This window comes from Arabidopsis lyrata, assembly GCF_000004255.2.
Source record: "Arabidopsis lyrata subsp. lyrata unplaced genomic scaffold ARALYscaffold_5, whole genome shotgun sequence".
Classification (NCBI taxonomy): Eukaryota; Viridiplantae; Streptophyta; class Magnoliopsida; order Brassicales; family Brassicaceae; genus Arabidopsis; species Arabidopsis lyrata.
This window is the reverse complement of record NW_003302551.1, coordinates 6,977,080-6,998,206: the sequence shown is the minus strand read 5'-3', so window position 1 is coordinate 6,998,206 and position 21,127 is coordinate 6,977,080. Positions and strand designations below refer to the sequence as shown.

Sequence of the window (21,127 nt, the reverse complement as noted above, 5' to 3'; positions counted from 1 at the left end):
ATAGTCATTAAGATTCCGGAGATTCCAATTTAGAAAAGTCAAAGATTCAAAGAACAAGTCCAGGTCCACATGTTGAATCCGATTCATCATCCACTCATCCTTCATATCTTCCTCCACCGTCTCCGCCCGTTAAAACAAAAATCTTTTAATTATTACAAAATATAATTTTTACATTTTCAGATTTAAAATAAACTTTATCATATATTATATTAATTAAATAGTTATCCGATGACTCATCCTATGGTCAGGGCCTTGCTGTCTCTGACGTCCTTAATTATCATTATTTATGAATTTGTTTTTCTCAGAAAATTACGGCAAAATCTTCCTCACACCTTTTTCAGAAAACAGCTAATATTCGTGGACCTATGAGCATGATTAAAGGCAAGCTTTTATAGAAATCTTAAGTTTTTCTTAACATTTGATGCAATATAATTTAATCAATTTTGTGCTTTAATGTTAAGAAACGTTCCTTAGCTAAGGAACGTTCCTTAGCTAAGAGCCCTGTTCTAAAAATCCCCGTCTATCCCGATTACTCCCCGCTTAATCGTTAGGCCCACCATATCTGCTTCGATTAATGACTAATCCCCTAAAGAAATCAGTTACCCGATTACTCTCCGTCTAATCTGATTACTTCTCGCCTAATTTTACATATCCCGATTATTTTTTAGATTTCAAGTATAAAACATTTATGCTTTCTATTATTTATGTTATAAATTGTATCTCATGTGTGTTTTTTTTTTTTTTTTAATTTACAATTATTATTAAATTTTTTATAATTATAAATTTTATTTTTATGTTAATTTTTTTTCTTCTAAGAACCACATGTTAAGAGCCTACCATTAATCACACAAAAATCTTAACTCAAAAATACTATCTCTTAACAATCACTTTTACACATATATTACTTAAATATTGCTAAGAGATATTTCTAAGATACTACCAATAATCATGCTCTAAAACAAATAACGTAGCCTCTAGATTTTATCATTGTAATCAATTAATTTTGAATTACGTTTTACTCCTTTACGTGTAGAAAATACAAATACTATACTACTAGTTATTAATTACGTATATGATGCCAATAGTCAAGACTTAAGTAGAAGAAAACTTTGCCATGACTGTAAAAGAGTTGTATATAATTAAAATTATACGATACCATACCATATGGGTTTAGAAAATAAAACTATACCATATAGTGGTATTTTAAGATTCCCCTACGAATTGAAATGAAAGTAAATCGCCGACATAAAAAAAAGAAATGAAAGTAAATCATCAAATCAGTAAAGTAACTCGTAAGAATAAACTTAAGATCAATTTTGACTTTCTTTACAAAGATTCCAGTGTAATTTTAGATATATTTTTTTTGTCACTATTTTTTTTTAGATTAATATATCTGAATCAATCCGATTAAGAAGTGTACACATAGGCATCTATATATATCGGACAGGTAAAACGTGTATGTATATGCATAAGGTTTTACGTGCTTCTATAAATATATGTGGCCGTAACATAGAAGAAAAATCACATAACAAAGCGTTTAGAAAAAAAAAGAAGAGAAGAGAAGAAAACAGCGATAAAACCGAAACATCAAACAAAAAAAAGAGAAGAGAAATCATTTTTTGTTTTCGTTTTCAAAAACAAAATCTTTGAATTTTATGGCAACCCGTCTTCTCCGAACAAACTTTATCCGACGATCTTACCGTTTACCCGCTTTTAGCCCGGTGGGTCCTCCCACCGTGACTGCTTCCACCGCCGTCGTCCCGGAGATTCTCTCCTTTGGACAACAAGCACCGGAACCACCTCTCCACCACCCAAAACCAACCGAAGAAACTCACGATGGTCTCGATCTCTCCGATCAAGCCCGTCTTTTCTCCTCTGTCCCAACCTCTGATCTCCTCCGTTCCACCGCCGTGTTGCATGCGGCGGCGATAGGTCCTATGGTCGATCTAGGAACGTGGGTCATGAGCTCTAAACTTATGGACGCCGCCGTGACGCGTGGCATGGTTTTAGGGCTTGTGAAAGGTACGTTTTATGACCATTTTTGCGCCGGTGAAGATGCCGACGCAGCCGCTCAGCGCGTGAGAAGCGTTTATGAAGCTACGGGTCTTAAAGGGATGCTTGTCTATGGCGTCGAACACGCCGATGACGCTGCATCTTGTGATGATAACATGCAACAATTTATTCGAACCATTGAAGCTGCCAAATCTTTACCAACTTCTCACGTAAGTTATCTAAATTTCAAATTCCTCTGTTTTTCTTCTTTGCTCTGTTTTTATTTTTCTTATATTAATCGTATTAGAATCTTTGAATTTAATTAAGTCATAATAGTTTTTTCTTAAAACGAATTATTTGATAATGGGAAACGTAATTATCAAATTTAGGCAACTTGTTTGGTTGGACAGCCAAATCTCCGTACTCTGACAAAGTACACTTGCATAGATATGTACATTTTAATTATATCTATGTATATTCATATTAAATTGGTTAAATTACTCTTACGCGTTTTACAAGTTGTATTTTCCTAATGTTTCTCTTATGAAAATGACTTTGCGTCTAATTTTATTTACTTTTTTTTTTCTAATTAATTTATTTTGCTTTTTAAAATTCGATTTTTGAATTTTACTCATGCGGTGATAAAGCGTCATTGTCGGATTAGATTTACACGCACGAGTATAGCTGGTCTAGAAATTTCGGAAGAAAACACTTTAGGAATATTCTCCGGTTACTAAAATCCCGGTTTATTATTGTAAAGAACCGGCTTGTTCCGTTTAATCTATTATCTTTGGTTTTTTAATAACCGGTTATTTGTTTCCTTGTCTTAACAGTTTAGCTCAGTGGTCGTGAAGATAACCGCGATTTGTCCAATTAGTCTTCTGAAACGAGTGAGCGATTTGCTTCGATGGGAATACAAGAGTCCCAATTTCAAACTCTCGTGGAAGCTCAAATCGTTTCCGGTTTTCTCCGATTCGAGTCCTCTCTACCACACAAACTCAGAACCGAAACCCTTAACCGCAGAAGAAGAAGAGGAGCTTGAAGCAGCTCATGGAAGGATTCAAGAAATCTGTAGGAAATGTCAAGAGTCCAATGTACCTTTGCTTATCGATGCGGAAGACACAATCCTCCAACCCGCGATCGATTACATGGCTTATTCAATGGCGATTATGTTCAATGCGGACAAAGACCGACCGATTGTTTACAACACTATTCAGGCGTACTTGAGAGATGCAGGTGAGAGATTGCATTTGGCAGTACAAAATGCCGAGAAAGAGAATGTTCCTATGGGATTTAAGTTGGTGAGAGGGGCTTACATGTCTAGCGAAGCTAGATTGGCTGATTCCTTGGGTTGCAAGTCACCGGTCCACGACACAATTCAGGACACACACTCTTGTTACAACAACTGTATGACCTTCCTGATGGAGAAAGCCTCAAACGGATCAGGTTTTGGCGTCGTTCTTGCAACACATAATGCTGATTCTGGTACGCCATTGTAAACACGGGTTTTTATCGCTTCGGTTAGACTGAAATGGATTACTAATTGTAGTAATGTCTTAATTTCAGGGAGACTTGCGTCAAGGAAAGCGAGTGACCTCGGGATCGATAAACAGAACGGGAAGATAGAGTTTGCACAACTATATGGTATGTCAGATGCATTGTCCTTCGGTTTAAAGAGAGCCGGCTTCAATGTTAGCAAGTACATGCCGTTTGGACCCGTCGCAACCGCTATACCGTATCTTCTCCGACGCGCTTATGAGAACCGAGGAATGATGGCCACCGGAGCCCATGACCGCCAACTCATGAGGTAATTAATACCATGATTAGTTCTTTAATCATATAAGCCTAGTTAGTATATTTTGGATTTAGTTACCAATGTTGGTATTGGTTATTGCAGGATGGAACTTAAGAGGAGATTAATCGCCGGAATTGCGTAAAGAGAAGCGTTTAATTGTCATAAGCCATTAAATGAAATTGGGAAATGTAGATGAATAAATTTCTTCTATGTAGATTAAGAAATTGAAAACACAAAAAAAAATTATAATATAAGAAATGGAGTAGGTAAGAACATTTCATGTGGCTTAATATTTTTCATGACGGACTATGTTTTTATTATCAATATATCATTCACAACTGTATATTCATCATTCCTATCAATAATAATGAAATTACTTTTTTTTATTTTGTTTTATTTTCTTTTGCCGTGAATAAAATCATACCAGATAGCCTGAAACAAATAAAACAGAGTTTAGTGAGCAAGAAGCTACAAGCTCCAAGTGGAGACGTCCTCCATTAAGCTTCCTTAAATGCAGTGTTGGTAGCTCATGGATCAATCAATTAACAAAGGAACTGTGGTATGGCAGGCCAGCAGGGGTTATATCTGAGCAACCTACACCACTCCAAAGTTATATTTGAATATCCTCTCCGCAACACGTCCCAACAAGATAGTCAAAATGGAGTACAGGCCAAAGCCCATCGTCAAGCCCATTAACAACGTGCACAAATCAGCTTTCTTCTTTCTAACGGCTCTTAGCACCTGCACAAGAAGACAATAAAGCAAAAGCAAATCATAAGGAAGGTTCACAGAAATTGCCTCAAAAGATCAGCTGTCATATTCAACAAATTAAGCTGACCAATAGATTTGCAATTCTGGATAACAATGTGGAAAAACCCTATAACCTAATCCTATGAGTATAAATAGGTCCACTATTGTAACCAAAAGATTAAGAGAGTAAAAGTAATGAAAAATCTTATCTTCTCATTCATACACTAAGATCCAAATTCTACTTTCATGGTATTAGAACTATGACTAATCAATCCATGAAATTCTATCTTTATCTTGCATTGAACATATCGAACTAGGTGTGTTACTCTAAAGCTAAACGAGAAAAATTAAATATCTTGGAAAGTACAATTTGAAACCCTTTTATCTGGTCAACATTTACCGGGTTTTGTGAATGGCATGCATCCTTCATGTTCCACACATAGGAGGTCATGTTACAACAGTTCAGAATCCAGATAAAAATGAATGGTTAGGTGTGACCAGATAGTCAGAGCTTGACTCCTTGGATCTCTGTGTAAAGATATTCTTGCTGAGGTCACATGCACTACAATATCACAAGAGTTGTGGTTAGCTCTTGCCAGACATTTTAAGAAGATATCTTATTCTCGCCTATTTGAGCTACAAACCTCGGAAAAACTAGATAGGTCGATGACTGATTACTTGAGAGATATTAAAAATGTTTGTGAGCAACTTGCATCTATAGGTAGTCATGTACCATAAAAGATAATTTTTTTTGCTGAATTAAAGGGTTTACAAAGAGAATATGAACCTGTTAGGGTTTCTATTAAAGGAATGATAGATTTATCACCATCTCCTATCTTTGAGGATGTTGCATCTCAACTCACAAGTTATGGTGACAGACTTTCAAGTTACAGTACTGGTATGGAGGTCTCACCACAACTTGGCCTTCTACATCAAATATTATGGCCGAGGAAGAGGCAACTCCTATGGCAAGTCTGGTGGATCGAGTGGCAGAAGAAGCTATTATTCAACCAAAGGAAGAGGATTCCTACTACAAATCTCTTCGAATACCTCTAATTCAAGCTGTATGAAATGGAGACCAAAGTTGTATGTTAAATATGTAGAAAACCTGGACATCCGGCTTTAAAAAATGTTGGCATAGATTCAACAACAACTATCAGTATGAAGAACTACCAAATCCACTGGCTGCTTTGAGGATCACTGATGTCACTAAACATGGAGGTCATGAGTGGGTATCAGATTCAGGAGCTACTGCCCATGTCACCAATTCACCACATAATTTCCAAAGAGCTCATACCTATGCATGGTGAGACTCAATCATGATTGGGGATGGAAACTTCCTGCTAATCACTCATACTGGATCAACAAGTCTGCAAACACCCTCTGGTAAGCTACCTCTCAATGATGTCTTGATTTGCCCTAACATGCTCTAAGATTACAAAAGACTATCTCTTTTGAATTTGAATGTGATGGTGTTCGTGCTAATGATAAGGCGACAAGGAGGCTGTTAATACTAGGAAACAATAGTGATGGTTTATATGTGCTGAATGACTCACCTATTCAAACCTTCTATTCCTCAAGACAACAATATGCAAGTAAAGATGTCTGGCATAGAAAACTAGGCCATCCAAATCAACAAGTTCTTCAGCACCTATCTACAATAAAAGCTATTTTAATCAGTAAAGGAAGCAAAGGTGTTGGTGTCGGATCCCGCACCAGTAGTCCGGGACCAACCAAAGATTGCCACGCAGTCAAGACGAAGGCCCACAAGGGATAAGGCCCATTAGGTCTGTAAGTTAAGGGTGCGGTCGAGGTGGTGACACCACAAAGAAAGTTCAAAGTGATTGCATCTCGATACGAGTCTGGAGTCGAAGTCATAGTTAAGTCAGTTTAAGGTAATTTGGGCTGAGAGGCGAGGCCCATGAAGGTCGGAATCAATTCAAATTCAAACGTTGAGCATTAAATTCGGAGACCAAAACGGACACATTTAAGAGAGAATAATTGTACTTAATTAGCCACTTAAATGTCGTTTTTTTTTTATGTATAAATATAAGGGCCAAGGGCCATGTAAAGGGGATCTTTTTCTTCCTCGAGCAAGAAGTACTATAGCAATTTTTGTATCAATTCATAGCTTTTTACATATTCATTTTTTGTCCCTCAAGAGTAATCTTTCCCGCTTAGTAAAAATACTTGAGTGTGTGAATCCGACATCCACATTTTGGCGCCGTCTGTGGGGATAGAAGATTCTTGAGCAGTCAGATTTCCTTCACTACATTTCCGAGATAAGCAGCAATGTCCGGAGGAGACATCCCTGATGCATCATTGGCCGAAACTCTCAAAGCCATGCAGCAAACCATGTCGGAAATGTCTCAGAAGTTCTCGAATGTGGAAAAGGCTGTTGACTCGTTGCAAACAACTCAGGTATCTCTTAGTCAAAACGTCAGTACTATTCAATCTCGTGTTCGCTCTTTAAGTGCAGGAAACCACTCTGGAATCCGAAGAAGGATATTCAATTCGCCAAGCTCCCTTGCGCGAAATGAAACCAGCGGACAAACAACTCTTGGTGCTACTGATACGGTAGTTCAGCCGTTGGAGGGAGAGACACAGCTCGAAGATGAAGATCAACTTGTAGATCAATACGAACAGGAAAACCTCGACCAGTTCGAGACCATGAGAAAGGTTAGCCATGAATTAAAAGAAATGAAATCAAAATTCCATCAGGCTACAAGTTCGGAGCCAGACATCAATCGAGTCATTGAAGAAGCTAGGCGAACACCTTTCATCTCGCGAATTGCAAGTCTGAGAATCAAGGATTCCCGGAAGCTCAAGTTGGACCCTTACAGCGGATTGGAGGATCCAAAGAGCTATCTCGCACCTTTTCTGATCGCTGCTGGAAGAGTCGAATTGGATGAAGCTGATGAGGATGCAGGATACTGCAAGCTCTTTTAGGAAAATCTATGCGGCCAAGCTTTAATGTGGTTCACCCAATTAAAACCAGGTTCGATCAGCAATTTCGACAAACTATCAGCTGTGTTCTTAAAGCAATATCCATCCTTATGGATAAAAGCGTTTCGGACGCCGACCTTTGGAATCTATCACAAGGACCGAATGAGTCACTTCGAATTTTCATCACCAAATTCAAAGGCGTGCTATCAAAACTCCCAAGAATCTCGCAGCAGTCAGCTTTATATGCCCTACGAAAAGGATTGCGACATGATTCAAGGTTTAAAGAGGATCTAATACTTCATAAACCAGACACAATTCAAGATGCACTCTTCCGCGCAAACAATTGGATGGAAGTAGAAGATGAAAAAGAAAATTTCGCCAAAAGGAATAAACAAGAAAAACCGGCGGTCACTGTCCCTACCAAGAAGTTTGAGCCTAGGGAGAGCAAAGGACCAAGAAAATTTGGGTCGCAACCCTTCAACAGTATTGTCGGAAAGCAATTCCAAGGAAAAGGAAGATCAAACACTTGGGTCCGTGATGAAAGTTTATTTTGTGACATCCATAAAGTAACCGGGCACTTAACCAAGGATTGTAGTGTCCTTAAAAGGCACCTCGCGGAGCTTTGGGCCAGCGGAGATCTTTCCAAATTCAACATAAAAGATTTCGTGAAGGAATCCCATGAAGCAAGGGATAATCCCAAAGATCAGAATTCCAAGAGACCAAGGTTATCCAATGAGGAAGAGCCAAGGAGTTCGAAGGGTAAGATCAATGTGATTCTAGGAGGTTCTAAACTTTGCCGAGATTCGATAAGTTCCATCAAGAAACATAGGCGAAATGTTTTACTCAAAGCAAGTTTGAGTGAAGAAGTCGATTTTCAAGGTGCATCAATATCATTTGACGAAGAAGAAACGCGGCACCTCGAAAGACCTCATGATGATGCACTAGTCATTACCCTGGACGTTGCCAACTTCGAAGTATCAAGGATTCTTATCGATACGGGCAGTTCGGTTGATCTAATCTTTTTAAGTGCTTTAGAAAGAATGGGAATTAGTCGGGCAGACATAGTAGGGCCTCCATCTCCGTTAGTAGCATTCACAAGTGAATCAGCCATGTCCCTCGGAACAATCAAGCTACCGGTCCTTGCCAAACAGGTGTCAAAGATCGTGGATTTTGTTGTTTTTGATAAGCCCGCGGCTTACAACATCATCCTCGGGACTCCTTGGATTTATCAAATGAAGGCAGTCCCTTCTACGTATCATCAATGTATCAAATTTCCAGCACCAAGTGGAGTGGAAACAATTCGGGGAGATCAAGAAGCTTCGCGAACATGTTACCTAGCTAGCCACCGTTTGAAGATCCAATAGCAATTAAAAAAACCTGCAAAGGAGGGACTAAATCCAAGATTTCCTAGTGGGCAAAGAAAAGATGATGTAGTGATCAAAGTGGTGTTGGAAGAGGACAAACCAGATCGGAAAGTCCGAATTGGAGCTACTTTAACTGTCCAAATAAAAGAAGCTTTGATCGAACTTTTGAGGAAAAACAAAACATCATTTGCATGGTCAGCGGCGGATATGCCTGGCATAGATCCAAGCATAATTTGTCATGAACTAAACGTGGATCCAAGCTTCAAGCCTGTAAAACAAAAAAGAAGAAAACTCGGAGTGGAGCGAGCAAAAATAGTAAACGACGAAGTGTACAAACTTTTAAAGATAGGATCCAGAAGGGAAGTATAATACCCGGAATGGGTAGCAAAAACCGTCGTGGTTAAAAAGAAGAATGGAAAAGACAGGGTTTGCATCGACTTCACAGACCTCAATAAAGCATGTCCCAAAGATAGTTTCCCGCTCCCGCATATAGATCGACTTGTAGAATCCACCGCTGGGAATGAGCTGTTAACCTTCATGGATGCCTTCTGGGGTTATAATCAAATAATGATGAACCCCGAAGATCAAGAAAAAACGTCATTTGTCACGGATGCACTTGCCGCATTAGCATCAACGTTAGATCCTGCATTAAAAAGAATCATTCCGGTAGAATACACCCCGAACCGAAACCACGTGTATTCCATGATGACGACAAAATTCCGGCTAAAGACTGGGGGGCTGATTGGAGGGAGCCAATAAAACATTACATCAAGGCCGGCGAGCTCCCAAAGGATAAATGGCAGGCCAGGAAAATGAGAATCGTTAGCGCGAAATTTTGTCTATCAAAGGATGCATTATATAAACGAGGAGTCAGCGACCCTTACCTGCTGTGCATTTTTGGACCCGAAGTCGAAATTGTCATGAGCGAAGTGCACGAAGGTTTGTGTGGAAGTCATTCGTCAGGAAAGGCTATGGCTTTCAAAATTAAAAGAATGGGGTATTTCTGGCCTACTATGATCACGGACTGCGTCAAGTTCGCCCAGAGATGTAAGCGCTGTCAACTTCATACACCATTAATCCATCAACCTTCGGAGTTATTCTCCTCCATCTCCGCCCCATACCCGTTCATGAGGTGGTCGATGGATATCATTGATCCATTACATAGATCAACTCGAGGAGTACAATACCTATTGGTCTTGACAGATTACTTTTCAAAATGGATTGAAGCTGAAGCGTACGTTATCATCAAAGATTCAGCGGTGAATACTTTCATTTGGAAGAATATCATATGTCGACATGGGGTTCCATACGAGATAGTCACTGATAATGGACCACAGTTCATTTCGCATGAGTTCGAGGCTTTTTGTTCGGATTGGGGAATCAAAGTCAGTTACTCCACTCCGCGGTATCCACAAGGAAATGGCCAAGCCGAGGCCGCAAACAAGACAATTTTGAGCAACCTCAAAAAACGCTTGAACCACCTAAAAGGAGGGTGGTATGATGAACTCCAACCCGTCTTATGGGCTTATCGCACAACCCCTAGGCGATCTACTGGAGAAACTCCGTTCTCTTTGGTTTATGGCATGGAAGCAGTAGTACCGGCTGAACTCAATGTACGTGGACTTCGCCGAACGGAAGCACCGTTGAATGAAGAGGAGAATTCAGCAATGCTTGATGACTCACTAGATACCATTAACGAAAGGCGAGATCAAGCTTTAATTCGGATGCAAAATTATCAGCAGGCAGCAGCTCGATACTACAACTCCAAAGTCAAAAGTAGGCCTTTCTTTGTAGGAGATTTTGTGCTAAGACGAGTTTTTGACAATAAAAAGGGGGAAGGCGCAGGGAAACTCGGTATTAATTGGGAAGGACTTTACATTGTTACCGAAGTGGTTCGCAATGGCGTTTATAGATTGAAAGATTTAGAGGACAGGCCAGTCAAACGACCTTGGAATGTAATCAACCTAAAGAAGTTTTACGTTTAAGTGACACGCATTTTTATTATGTACATGAACTACGGTGTGGCTTGATCCCGAAATAGGTACGTAGGCAGCTCGGAAACGAGTTCAGCTACTAATAAAAATTTATTTTATTTTGTTTTTAAAGGGAAAAGTTCGATCGTGCGAACGAACAAAGTAAATGAAGTTTGACTGGGCGAACATACAGAAATTGGAAACAAAGCATTTATTCAAGCGAATAAGACAAAGTGGCGATCTTCCAACACTTAGGAAACTCTTCTCGATGTGCAGAACACTTGGACTCCTTGACCGGCGAGGTCAAGGATTGGCATCAGGCAGTCCGGAATACGAGCGAAGTCGGAAATTCCGAGATCAATCCATTCTCCGGGATGAGAACCAAGGATGTGAAGATCTCTTGATATCGCAGTGACCCTGCGTTGCATTCGATTAATCTTTTTCCGGAGTTTCTTCTTTTCCAGTGTTAGCCATCGTGATCTCTTGGTCTTTGTCCGGGAGATCCTTGATCAAGGCACATGGAGTTTGGATTGGAAATCTGAAGAGGCTGCAAGGAGGAGAGGACCGCCTACTCGGCACATCAAAGACATCTTCATCTATCATCCCGACCCTGGAGAAATCAGACATCGACTCTAGACACCGAAGATTGAATTCCATACCTACAAAAGTAAAGGAAATGATGGAGAATAAAGAGAAATTGAAGCTATAATTTATATGAGTATCATGTCCATGATAGGTTGCGGTTTCCATCTTGGAATAGAGTGATTCGCGGAGAGATTTAAGCCCCTGCATTAAAGACATATCTCCGAAAATATATCAAGAAAAAGGAAAGAAATAAAACATTTTCCATAAATAAAATGGGCCGAAGCCCATTACGAGTTTAAAAAAAAAAAAAAAGGAAAAGATAAAGACGGAGTTCGGGACATTTATGGAAGGGGCTCAGGAACAGGCTCCTTCATCGCCGATTTAGATTTCGAAGTGGACGCCTCGCTCTTGCCATCCACTCTGGGTTTGTTCCAGACACTTTTGCAAGGAATGTTGTCCTCCTCCTCTTCACTGTCAAGCGGGGCGACTTCGACCGGGGCATTCACGGGTCCTGGAACCTGACCTCTACCACGGAGATACATCCGGAGCATTCTCGGGATCTCAGCGATGGAGTCAAAGTTCCTCCACTCCCATTGGAAAGGGTCACTTTCTAAAGCCCTCACTTTCCTTTCCACTCGAGCAATACGAGCCTCGAGTGTTTGCCTTTTAAGACCCAGCCGCTGCCGTTCATCGCACAAACGGCGATGTTTATCGACGACCTGCCGCAGAAACAAGTAAATTAAAGAGGAGGACAGAAAGTCCAAATAAGAAAGATGGATACTAACCTTGTCCATGAAATCGTAAGCCTCTTTCTTTTCCCTTGAAGGGAAGTGGAACACGGCATGAGGAAAGAGAACGCCGGCTGGCTCGAAGCCATCACCGAATAGGAAAAGTGGGCTGCCGGGATCAATGGGGACTGCTGTTTCGTTTTCCATTGTTGTGGTTTTACCGAATAAATTCTGAAATTCCTTGAAGAAAATTCAGAAGTAGTTAAGCCTTTATTTATAAGGGCTTAGGGTATGTCTTGGAACCGTAAATCTAATAATGATGGCGTGCACGAGTGGGTTAAACCATTTTTGGAAGTTGTGGAAAAGCAGTTATTGCCATAAAGACGTGTGACTTTTTCCTATTTCCCAAGGATTGGAAGGGGAAAAAGTAATCGCATTAAAGGCAAAAAGCCTATTATAAATAACTTTTGTGGGTCAAGCCCAACAAATTTACCGAGTTGACTAAACCCGAAGTGGGGAACTCGTATTAAGCCGAGCTCAGTTCTCGCGTTCTAAAGAGAAAGGCCTGATCAGCCTAAAAATCTCGAAAGCATAGCCACAAGGCCAAAAAGGTTTAAACGCGGACTTTGCAAACCCGCACATAGTTTTAACCAAACCCTCTTTGGGGTCATAACCTAAAAAGGTTTAAAAGCCTCCTCAGGCGAATATCTTGTTCAAAAGAAAGTAACGATAAAGCCTCCTTAGGCAAAAACAAGTTCAAATTTAAAGTTTTAAATAAATGGGACAATCCCCAGTTTAAAGTGGACATAGCCACTACGGATTAGCAGCCACCTCGGACTCCGTCTCGGCTGTCAAGGTTTCACTCTTCTCCTTGGCTGGGGCTTGATCAGAAGAAGCTCCTGGTCCACTCTCGACGGTACAACCATCTCCCGGGGTGACTTCCGGCGCAGCAGGAACTTTGGGTGGAACGACACCTTCCGTTTCACTTGAGCCTAGGAAGGAAAGTTCCAGACAATTAAATATAAGGCAAGAAGAAGGTAGTGAGTATCAAGAGCTAGAGGTTACCTGCCCAGTCTAGACCCGATTCATTTATGGGAGGCGATTCTGTGAAGAATTCCTCGAAGTGCTGAGGATTGAAGGTTGCTCTCGTGCTCCTTGATGTCTGATTCTAGATCTGACCTAGACTTCTCGGTTTGGATGAAGCGGATGACCCCTTGAATCAACTCCATCCCACGTCCCTTCACCTCTTTTCTAGCCTTCGACGCCGACCTTGCCAACTCGGAATCGCGCAACTTGGTGATCGCGTTGTACTTTGCGTTGAGCTCAATGAGTTGGTTATTCAGGGTATAAGCAGTTGATTCAGATTCATGAAGTCTGCCCTGAACACCAGAAAGCTCATTCTGGAGTTGGTAATTCTGATCGTACTGATCCTTCAGCTCCCCCTTTATATTCTCAAGCTCAGAAGAGAGACTGTCAACCTTGTCCTCTAGCTCGTTCTTAGAGTCGGTAGAAGAACGAAGATCAGCCTCGAGATTAGAGAACTTGCCCATCCACGTGTCAATCTCTTTTTCCCGACCAATGACCAACCCCTCGTAATGTTCAATTATATCATTAAGCTCGCCGTTAGCCTGATATTACACATAAACCCGGGATGGCGGATCAGTTCGAAGAATGACAGCGAAATCAGAAAAATGAAGCGGAACTAACCCGAGATGAATGATGAGCATGAAGTAGGTAGCGTTCGCGAATCGCAGAGCGCCACTTGTCAAAATCCGGCAGGATCGCGCCTTATCGGGTTTTGAAGCACCGAAAGACGTTACCCTCTTTCTCCATGGCTACGAAAGCAAAAGAGGAAAAGTCTTAGAAATTCAGAGTAAATATAAGGCGAAAAGAAACGTATACATGTATATCATCAGACCTGAGAGCGATTTGATCTGAGGAACAAGAGCAGGCTTTGTCTTTGAAGGGTCATCTTGAGACTCAGAACTTTCCTTCTGAGGAGCTGCACTCTGGTTCGTCTTCTCGCCACTACGTTGGGAAGAAGAAGACACATCGACAGGACAAGGAGGACCCATTGGTTCAGTAGGAGGGGACGATCGAGGAGAACGATCAGTCCGGGCCCTTGACTTCTCTCTCCGCGGAGAAGAACCACTGCGAGATGACCTGTCCCTCTTCTTGCGAATCAAATCCTTAAGCGATTCGTTGCTAAGGTTATCTTTGGGAGGACGAGGAGTGTCACGATGAGGAGATTGGGGCCTCCGAGGAGGACGGTCTTCGCGACGTTCACGCCGAGGTGTCAATCTGAAAGCGGCGATGGATCTGGCTCCTTCGGTGCTACCGTCGTCAACCAACAAGGTTTTGCTATAATCTTTTTTGTCAATGGCGGTCGCAAGGAATGCCTTGTTCTCGTCACAAGCCTCAGCTATCGGCTTGGAGATCATTTTTCGCTGGGCAGTAAGGGCCCGAGCTGACATTCCCTGGGTTGAGGGAGGAGGCGGAAGACGATGAAGTTGATTGGGAGGGATCATCCTGAGTTTTCGATTGGCTTCTATGAACCGATCGAGGGTGAAAGAATTCCAAAGGGTTTCCCCTTCGAGGATTATTTTGAAGAATCCGATGAATTCTTCAGATGGTAGAGTTGAAGCAATGGAAGCTGCGAAGTGAAACAACAAGTTAATTTTCATCCTAATCAAGAACCAAGGATGGTGCCAGTTTTCATCCTTGTTCGGAAGGTGCGAGATGATATTTCTATTGGCGTTCGGATACACCGAGAAATATCCCGTTTTCTTCGACGAACTTCTCACGCTTAGAAGCTCGTTCAGCTCGGGGACTCCGATAATATATCCGGCCTCTGCCGCAACGGTTATAATCCCGAGGATGGTTCGAAGAAGATTAGGGGTTAGTTGAGGTAGGGCGATCTCAAGGGCCGCTAAATACCAGACCAGGGCCTCGGGAAGTGGGAAGGTGAACCCGCAGCCCTTGAAATAGATCTCGTAAACACAAAAATAGCCTTCGCGGTGATTTTCCGGAGATTCCGTAGGACCGGGCAGCATCGATTCCGCCATGATTTCAGATGGAATCTGACATAGATCTCTCAATTGATTAAGAGATTGAAGAGTACATGTAGACATGTAGTGGGGACCAGCGATGTCACCCGGGCGAGTGCATTCGTCATTACTAGAGCCTCTTTCAAAAGATGGAGACTCGGGTCTATCAGGATCAGAATTCATCGAGAAAGATAAAGGAATTCGAAGAATGAAAAGAAGAAATTTGACGAAAGAGACTCGGCGAAGGAAAGAAGAGAGAAGTTTCAATTAAACTGTAAGAGTAAAAGTAAAAATGATGATGAAAGAAGTTACCTCACGCAAGCTAGGTGATAATGATGGAACCGCCTTGGGAATCGTGGGGGAAGTGGAAAGGTTTTCTCGCTTTAATAGTATGCGGTCGAGGTGGTGACACCACAAAGAAAGTTCGAAGTGATTGCATCTCGATACGAGTCCGGAGGTCGGAATCAATTCAAATTCAAACGTTGAGCATTAAATTCGGAGACCAAAACAGACACATTTAAGAGAGAATAATTGTACTTAATTAGCCACTTAAATGTCGTTTTTTTTATGTATAAATATAAGGGCCAAGGGCCATATAAAGGGGATCGTTTTCTTCCTCGAACAAGAAGTACTATAGCAATTTTTGTATCAATTCATAGCTTTTTACATATTCATTTTTTGTCTCTCAAGAGTAATCTTTCCCGCTTAGTAAAAATATTTGAGTGTGTGAATCCGACATCCACAAAAGGGATGTGTGAAGCATGTCACCTTGGCAAGAGTAGTCGGTTATCTTTTTCTTCTTATGTTTTTTTTCTTTTCTTATGCTTATGTTGCATCTAGGCCTTAAAGAGAATTCATCATGTCCAACAATTTCTTTTCAGGGCTTCCATTACTATGTAGTTTCCTTGGTAATTATTTAAGCTTCTGTTGGTTGTTCCTACTAAAGCTAAAGTCAGACTTCTTCTCTATTTTCACTATGTTTCAAGCAAAAGTTAAAAATCAATTGCAACAAAAAATTGGTACTTTTCAATGTGATGGTGGAGGAGAATTCATGAGTACAAAGTTTCTTACTCACATTCAACAATGTGGTATTCAACAACTTATATATCCTACCCTCACACTCCACAACAAAATGGATTAGCTAAAAGAAAACACATACACATTATTAAGTTGGGGTTATCTATAATGTTTGAAAGCAAAGTCCCTCATCAATATTAGGTTTAAGCTTTTTATACAACAAGTTTTCTGATGAATTTGCTTCCAACCTCAAATCTGGAAAAGAGTTGCAGTCCCTATGAAGCATTGCTGGGTCATCCTCTAGAGTACAATGCTCTTAGAGTGTTTGGTTATGCATGTTATCCTATACTTAGGCATAATGCAACAAAAAAATTTGATCCAAGATCATTTAAATCTGCGAAAAGTGAAGTGTGGATGTAGGATTCACACTCGATTGTCTTTAAGTATTTTAGTAGGGAAAAACTCTTGTAAAATCAGCAAAATGAATATAAGAATTTGAAAGGGAAAATAACCAAGAAAAGAAGTAAAGAAATTTGACAAGAACGAAGTACAAAATGCCTTGCGAAAGTAGTAAAGAGAGAAAGTATATTGTATTGCTTAGAAGTAATGAGTAAAAAGATTAGTCCCCTCAAACACATGCGTTTGAAGTTGTTTTTATAGAGAAAACATGATCAATGCGGTCATTTACTGCTCATAATCGCATTGATCCGCATTAATCATGTACGTTACAATTTGAGCGAAACGGCTTGAATTTGAACTATCTTGGGCTTCGCGTGGATCTTCCGAACTCTTTCTTGCTGACTCCGAACTCCCGCGTCTTGACGCTACCAAGAGCCTCGAACAATATTCTCCTCGCTTTGGCCTTTCTCTATGCGGACTGTCTGTCGAATAAGAGCGAACTCCATACTGGCAAGGATCGAGCTCTTCTATTAGACTGAACCGAACTCCCTACTGGTTAAGCACGATTCTTATAATAAGATATCTTTAATTCCAAGAGGATTATTATGTAATAATGACGTGGACATATCCAAGTGGATCCTACCGAAGATGTGTGGGATCCGACCCCAACATTTAGCCCCCCAAGTCTTTCGAGCTGAGTGCTCGGCTTGGAAGACTTAAGTAAACAGTAATTAATGAATTGAGATCTTTAACACTCTGGAATTATTCCATGTTTTACGCTATTACAATGAATTTTATATTAATACTACGGGGAAAACCGTCTCACTTCCCAATATTCTCGAGGCGGTCTTCCATCGTACTTTAGGGTTCTAAGAGGTAATATTACTTTTCCTTCTTATCTTCTTTACCTAGAAAACATTTATCCTATTACAGAGGTCGTTGTTTTCTTTCGGTAAAAATCCCTTTCGTAAAATGTCGAACTTCCCTTCTGAATTCCGCGAATATGAGGCTGATGATCTCGAAGCTCTCATGGATGAGGGAACCGAACCTCATACCCAAACTGGAGGCGAGTTTGATCTTCATCCCAGAGTCAATCGAACGTTGATTCTCTCAATGATCTCCGTCGCTTATGCCACATTTCCCCCGAAGTAGAGATGGTGGTCCCGGAGCCTTACGAGTCTCCAGAGTCGGGGCGAGAGGGGTATTGCTGCGCCTATGAAATTTATTTCAAAGGGTGCGGCTTGTTCCTTCCCCTTCCTGAGATACTTCTTACCTACCTCAACCATCTGGGAATTGCCTTCTCTCAAATGTCGCCCAACATGCTCTGGTATCTTATGTGTACCTTCACTGTTGTAGCGGAGGCGGGCTACTCGCTGGGACTTAGCGAGCTTTTGGAATTATTTCAGGCTCGTGAATCCCGATCTTCTGGGCATTATGCCCTTTATCCAATCGCAGATCGGAACCTTATTGATGGCCTGCCTTTAAAAGATAACGCCTGGAACAAATTTTGGTTCTTCTTCCGTATAAATAGTTTTTCCGTTCAGAGTTCTTCTGAACTCCTCCGAACTCACTGGTCATCGAATTTGGGTAGAAACTAGGACTTAAATAAATAAGTTTCTCAGGCTATTTCAAACTGCGTTAACACTTTCTCGTTTTTCCGCAGGTTCCCAAATTCGGCCAGTTCCCTCTGTCGACTTCCTCAACTTTTACAAGGCCGTCCTCGAGAGGCCAGTTACTTGGAATTCTTTTACTTTGGAGAGAATTCACGGTGCCGGACATTCTGTCAGAATGGGCCTTACTCATCCCGTCGACCCTCCTCCTGCTGAAATTGATCTCTCGAGTTTGAACGCCCGAGATAGGAGAAGGATCAGAGATGCAGACAAGAAGGTCAAAGATCAGATCTCCCAGATTGGGAAAAACAAGAAAAACACATCCTCCGCTGGACACGAAAAAGTCTACCGGAAAACTCTCCTAGTTGATGACGGGTCCCTCGAAGGTTCAAAATCAATGGCGGTCACCATAAACAATGCCCCTTCCTCTTCCCTAGCAGCAGACATCATGGTTGCTGTCACTACTGAAAAAGGAGGTCCCTTAGATGGCTACTCTTTTACGAAGAAGAGGAAGGCTGAGGATCCTGAACCCCTGCTTCAGGGAAGGTCCAAGAGCACGAGGAAAGCCGATGCCATTTCTTCAAGTCTTCCAATTCCTGAATCTGCTGACATTCAGGGTAGAAATCTTGAATCATGAGTTGTTTTGAGAGAGCCACTGAGCTCAGGGATGCTACCCCCTAGGCGTCCTCGAGGTAATACCTCTAGAGCTCGATCATCTCCGAGCTCAGGACTCGTTGCCAGAGCTTCATCTCCATCAGATAATCCTCAATTAACTTTTTGGTACTGGAGATTTAACTGATCTTTTAAGGAATTCTATATTCATACGAATATCTTTACTTCAGATAAAGAGAAGATTGGAAACATCTTTAGATGTTTCCATACTCGCTCTGGGAAGAAACTTCCGTCATTTGGGCACTGGAGGGATGACATCAAGAAGACGTATATTAGTCATTCATTCCACTCCTCTCAGGTTTGATTATTTGAACCTATAAACCTTTGATTTCGAATCTCCTTTTTCTTATCGCATCTCATTTTATCAGGCAACCCTGGATGTGAACAGCATCATCAACCATTACGAAGAAGAGCTTACCAAAGTCTCCAAGAGAGCTGCTATTGCCGAAGGAGAGATTGAGAAACTCCAATCTTCCAACCAGCTTGCGAAGGAGACGACTGGCCTCGACTCGGCTCGTCAGAAAGAAATCGAGCAACTCGAAAGATCTGGCGAGGAGACAAGGAAGATTTTGACCGAGACAGAGCAAAAGCTGAAAACTGCCCTTGCTGATCATAACTTCGCAAAGGGCGAGATTGAGCTTCTGAGATCAAAGCTTAGCAAGGTCAAGACAGCTGCTGAGGAGCTTGAACGCAAAAATGAATCTCTTTCCGAGCTGAAAGATCAGGATGTTCGCAAGATATCTCATGATGCTCGGAAAGAGGTCAAAGGAGTTGGGCAAAAGTTCCTTCTTGCCGTGCAGGAAATTATTTCTACAGATAAAGCTTGGAACAAACTTAACTCCGAACGTGATGAGCTGAAGAGCAATCTCGATCTGATCAAGGAGATAGAGGAAGGATCAATTAATTTGGCCGAAGAAAAAGAGACAGTTGGTGCTGAGCTCTCTGAGATTGAAGCTAAGCTAGCTACTGCTCCTTAGTCATATTTAGATTTGCAGCAATTTGCCTCTGAGTTCGCTGATTACCCTCCACTGACCGAACCTAATACCGGTTTGTCTGTGGATGAAATGATGTTAACTGGTTCCCCTAGTGCTCATTTCAATGAGTTCGGATCCAATGTTGACAAAATTTCTTGGGTACGAACTCAGGAGTTCTCTGGTCAGGATCCTGTTAGCTCGCTTATCCCTGAGGTTGTTCTCACAACTCAAGTTGCTGCCGTCGGAGGTGCTCCTGTCTCAATCCAAGTAGGAGATGGAGGCGGTTCGCCTATGAATGAATGATGGTGATTGAACTCACCTTTTATGGGGAATGTCCCTTTAAATTTAAGACATAAAACTTGCTTTGTTGGCCATGGGGCTGTTTGTCTTTTTTTTTTTTTGAGTTTTTTGCCCAAGGGGGCTTTTATTACTGTTTTTGAATAATTTGCCCAAGGGGGTTTTTAATTAAAATTTCTTTAGAAAGAAATATTTAATTTTGGTGGAAACCATCGATTTTACCTGGAGGGTTTGCAAAGTCCTCCTCACCGAAATGGTTTAGAATTATAGGAGAGATAGGCTGATCAGACCCACTTGCCTTTTTTAAAGAAAAAACATTAGAATTTTTCCTCGGTCTCTCGGTTGCGAGGTTAGAGCTCGGCTTACAAGAACACTTCGTGATACTTCGAAATGTGTTCGATTAGAAAAATCTTAGTGAGAACTGTTTGCTTTTCTTGAAAAGGACAAAAAAGGTTTAATACCATTTATTAACTGCCCTTGAATTTCACGTTCGAAATTCAGTTCGCCTACTAGGTGTTAAGTGATACTTGAATAACCTATGTTTTGTAGGTCTTGTTTGTGCATGTACACGAAAATCGAAAGGTCATAACTGTCAGATCAATAGATTGACGTTTAACTTCCTTTTTCAATAAATACTCAAGTGAGTAACCTTACATATTTTTCCTATATAAGGAGAGCAAGATTTTGGGAATTTCCCTATAAACCTTTTCTTTGCAGTTGTTTTTGATGGCCTCTCCCCAAGGCGAACCTTCTGATCCTAATCCATCACGATTCCCTTCAAACGAATCTCTTTTCCCAACGGGGGATAGATTCACTCCACAAGGGGTGGCTATTCCTTGTTTTCTTTCTTCCATGTCTAAGGAAGAACAGATCGAGTGCCATGAATTCATGGAGCAGGTTTGAACCCGGTACCGATTGTTTCAAGGTTTTACTTGATAGATTTATAATGCATCTGTTCTTTGCAGATCACGGAAAGGT

The 21,127-nt window shown here is 41.2% G+C and overlaps 1 protein-coding gene and 1 pseudogene across 1 annotated transcript; one reads left to right on the top strand and one right to left on the bottom strand.

Annotated features, from left to right (window-relative positions):
• The first annotated feature begins 1,265 nt into the window (after positions 1-1,265).
• On the top strand, positions 1,266-4,170 carry LOC9313298 (proline dehydrogenase 1, mitochondrial). The gene is made up of 4 exons (XM_002877184.2): positions 1,266-2,222; positions 2,826-3,477; positions 3,559-3,799; positions 3,890-4,170. Exons 1-4 carry the CDS (start codon positions 1,656-1,658, stop codon positions 3,927-3,929), a joined length of 1,500 nt encoding a protein of 499 aa, XP_002877230.1. The 5' UTR covers positions 1,266-1,655; the 3' UTR covers positions 3,930-4,170.
• A 7,567-nt stretch (positions 4,171-11,737) lies between these two features.
• LOC110228597 lies at positions 11,738-15,384 on the bottom strand (annotated as a pseudogene).
• Between the last annotated feature and the right edge of the window lie 5,743 nt (positions 15,385-21,127).

What these genes read in the sequence shown, in the direction of transcription:
- LOC9313298 (XM_002877184.2), top strand. Translation starts at nt 1,656, where the DNA reads ATGGCAACCCGTCTTCTCCGAACAAACTTTATCCGACGATCTTACCGT. An exon ending in AACACATAATGCTGATTCTG is followed by an intron (nt 3,478 to 3,558) that starts GTACGCCATTGT and finishes TCTTAATTTCAG; the next exon opens with GGAGACTTGCGTCAAGGAAA. An exon ending in CATGACCGCCAACTCATGAG is followed by an intron (nt 3,800 to 3,889) that starts GTAATTAATACC and finishes TGGTTATTGCAG; the next exon opens with GATGGAACTTAAGAGGAGAT.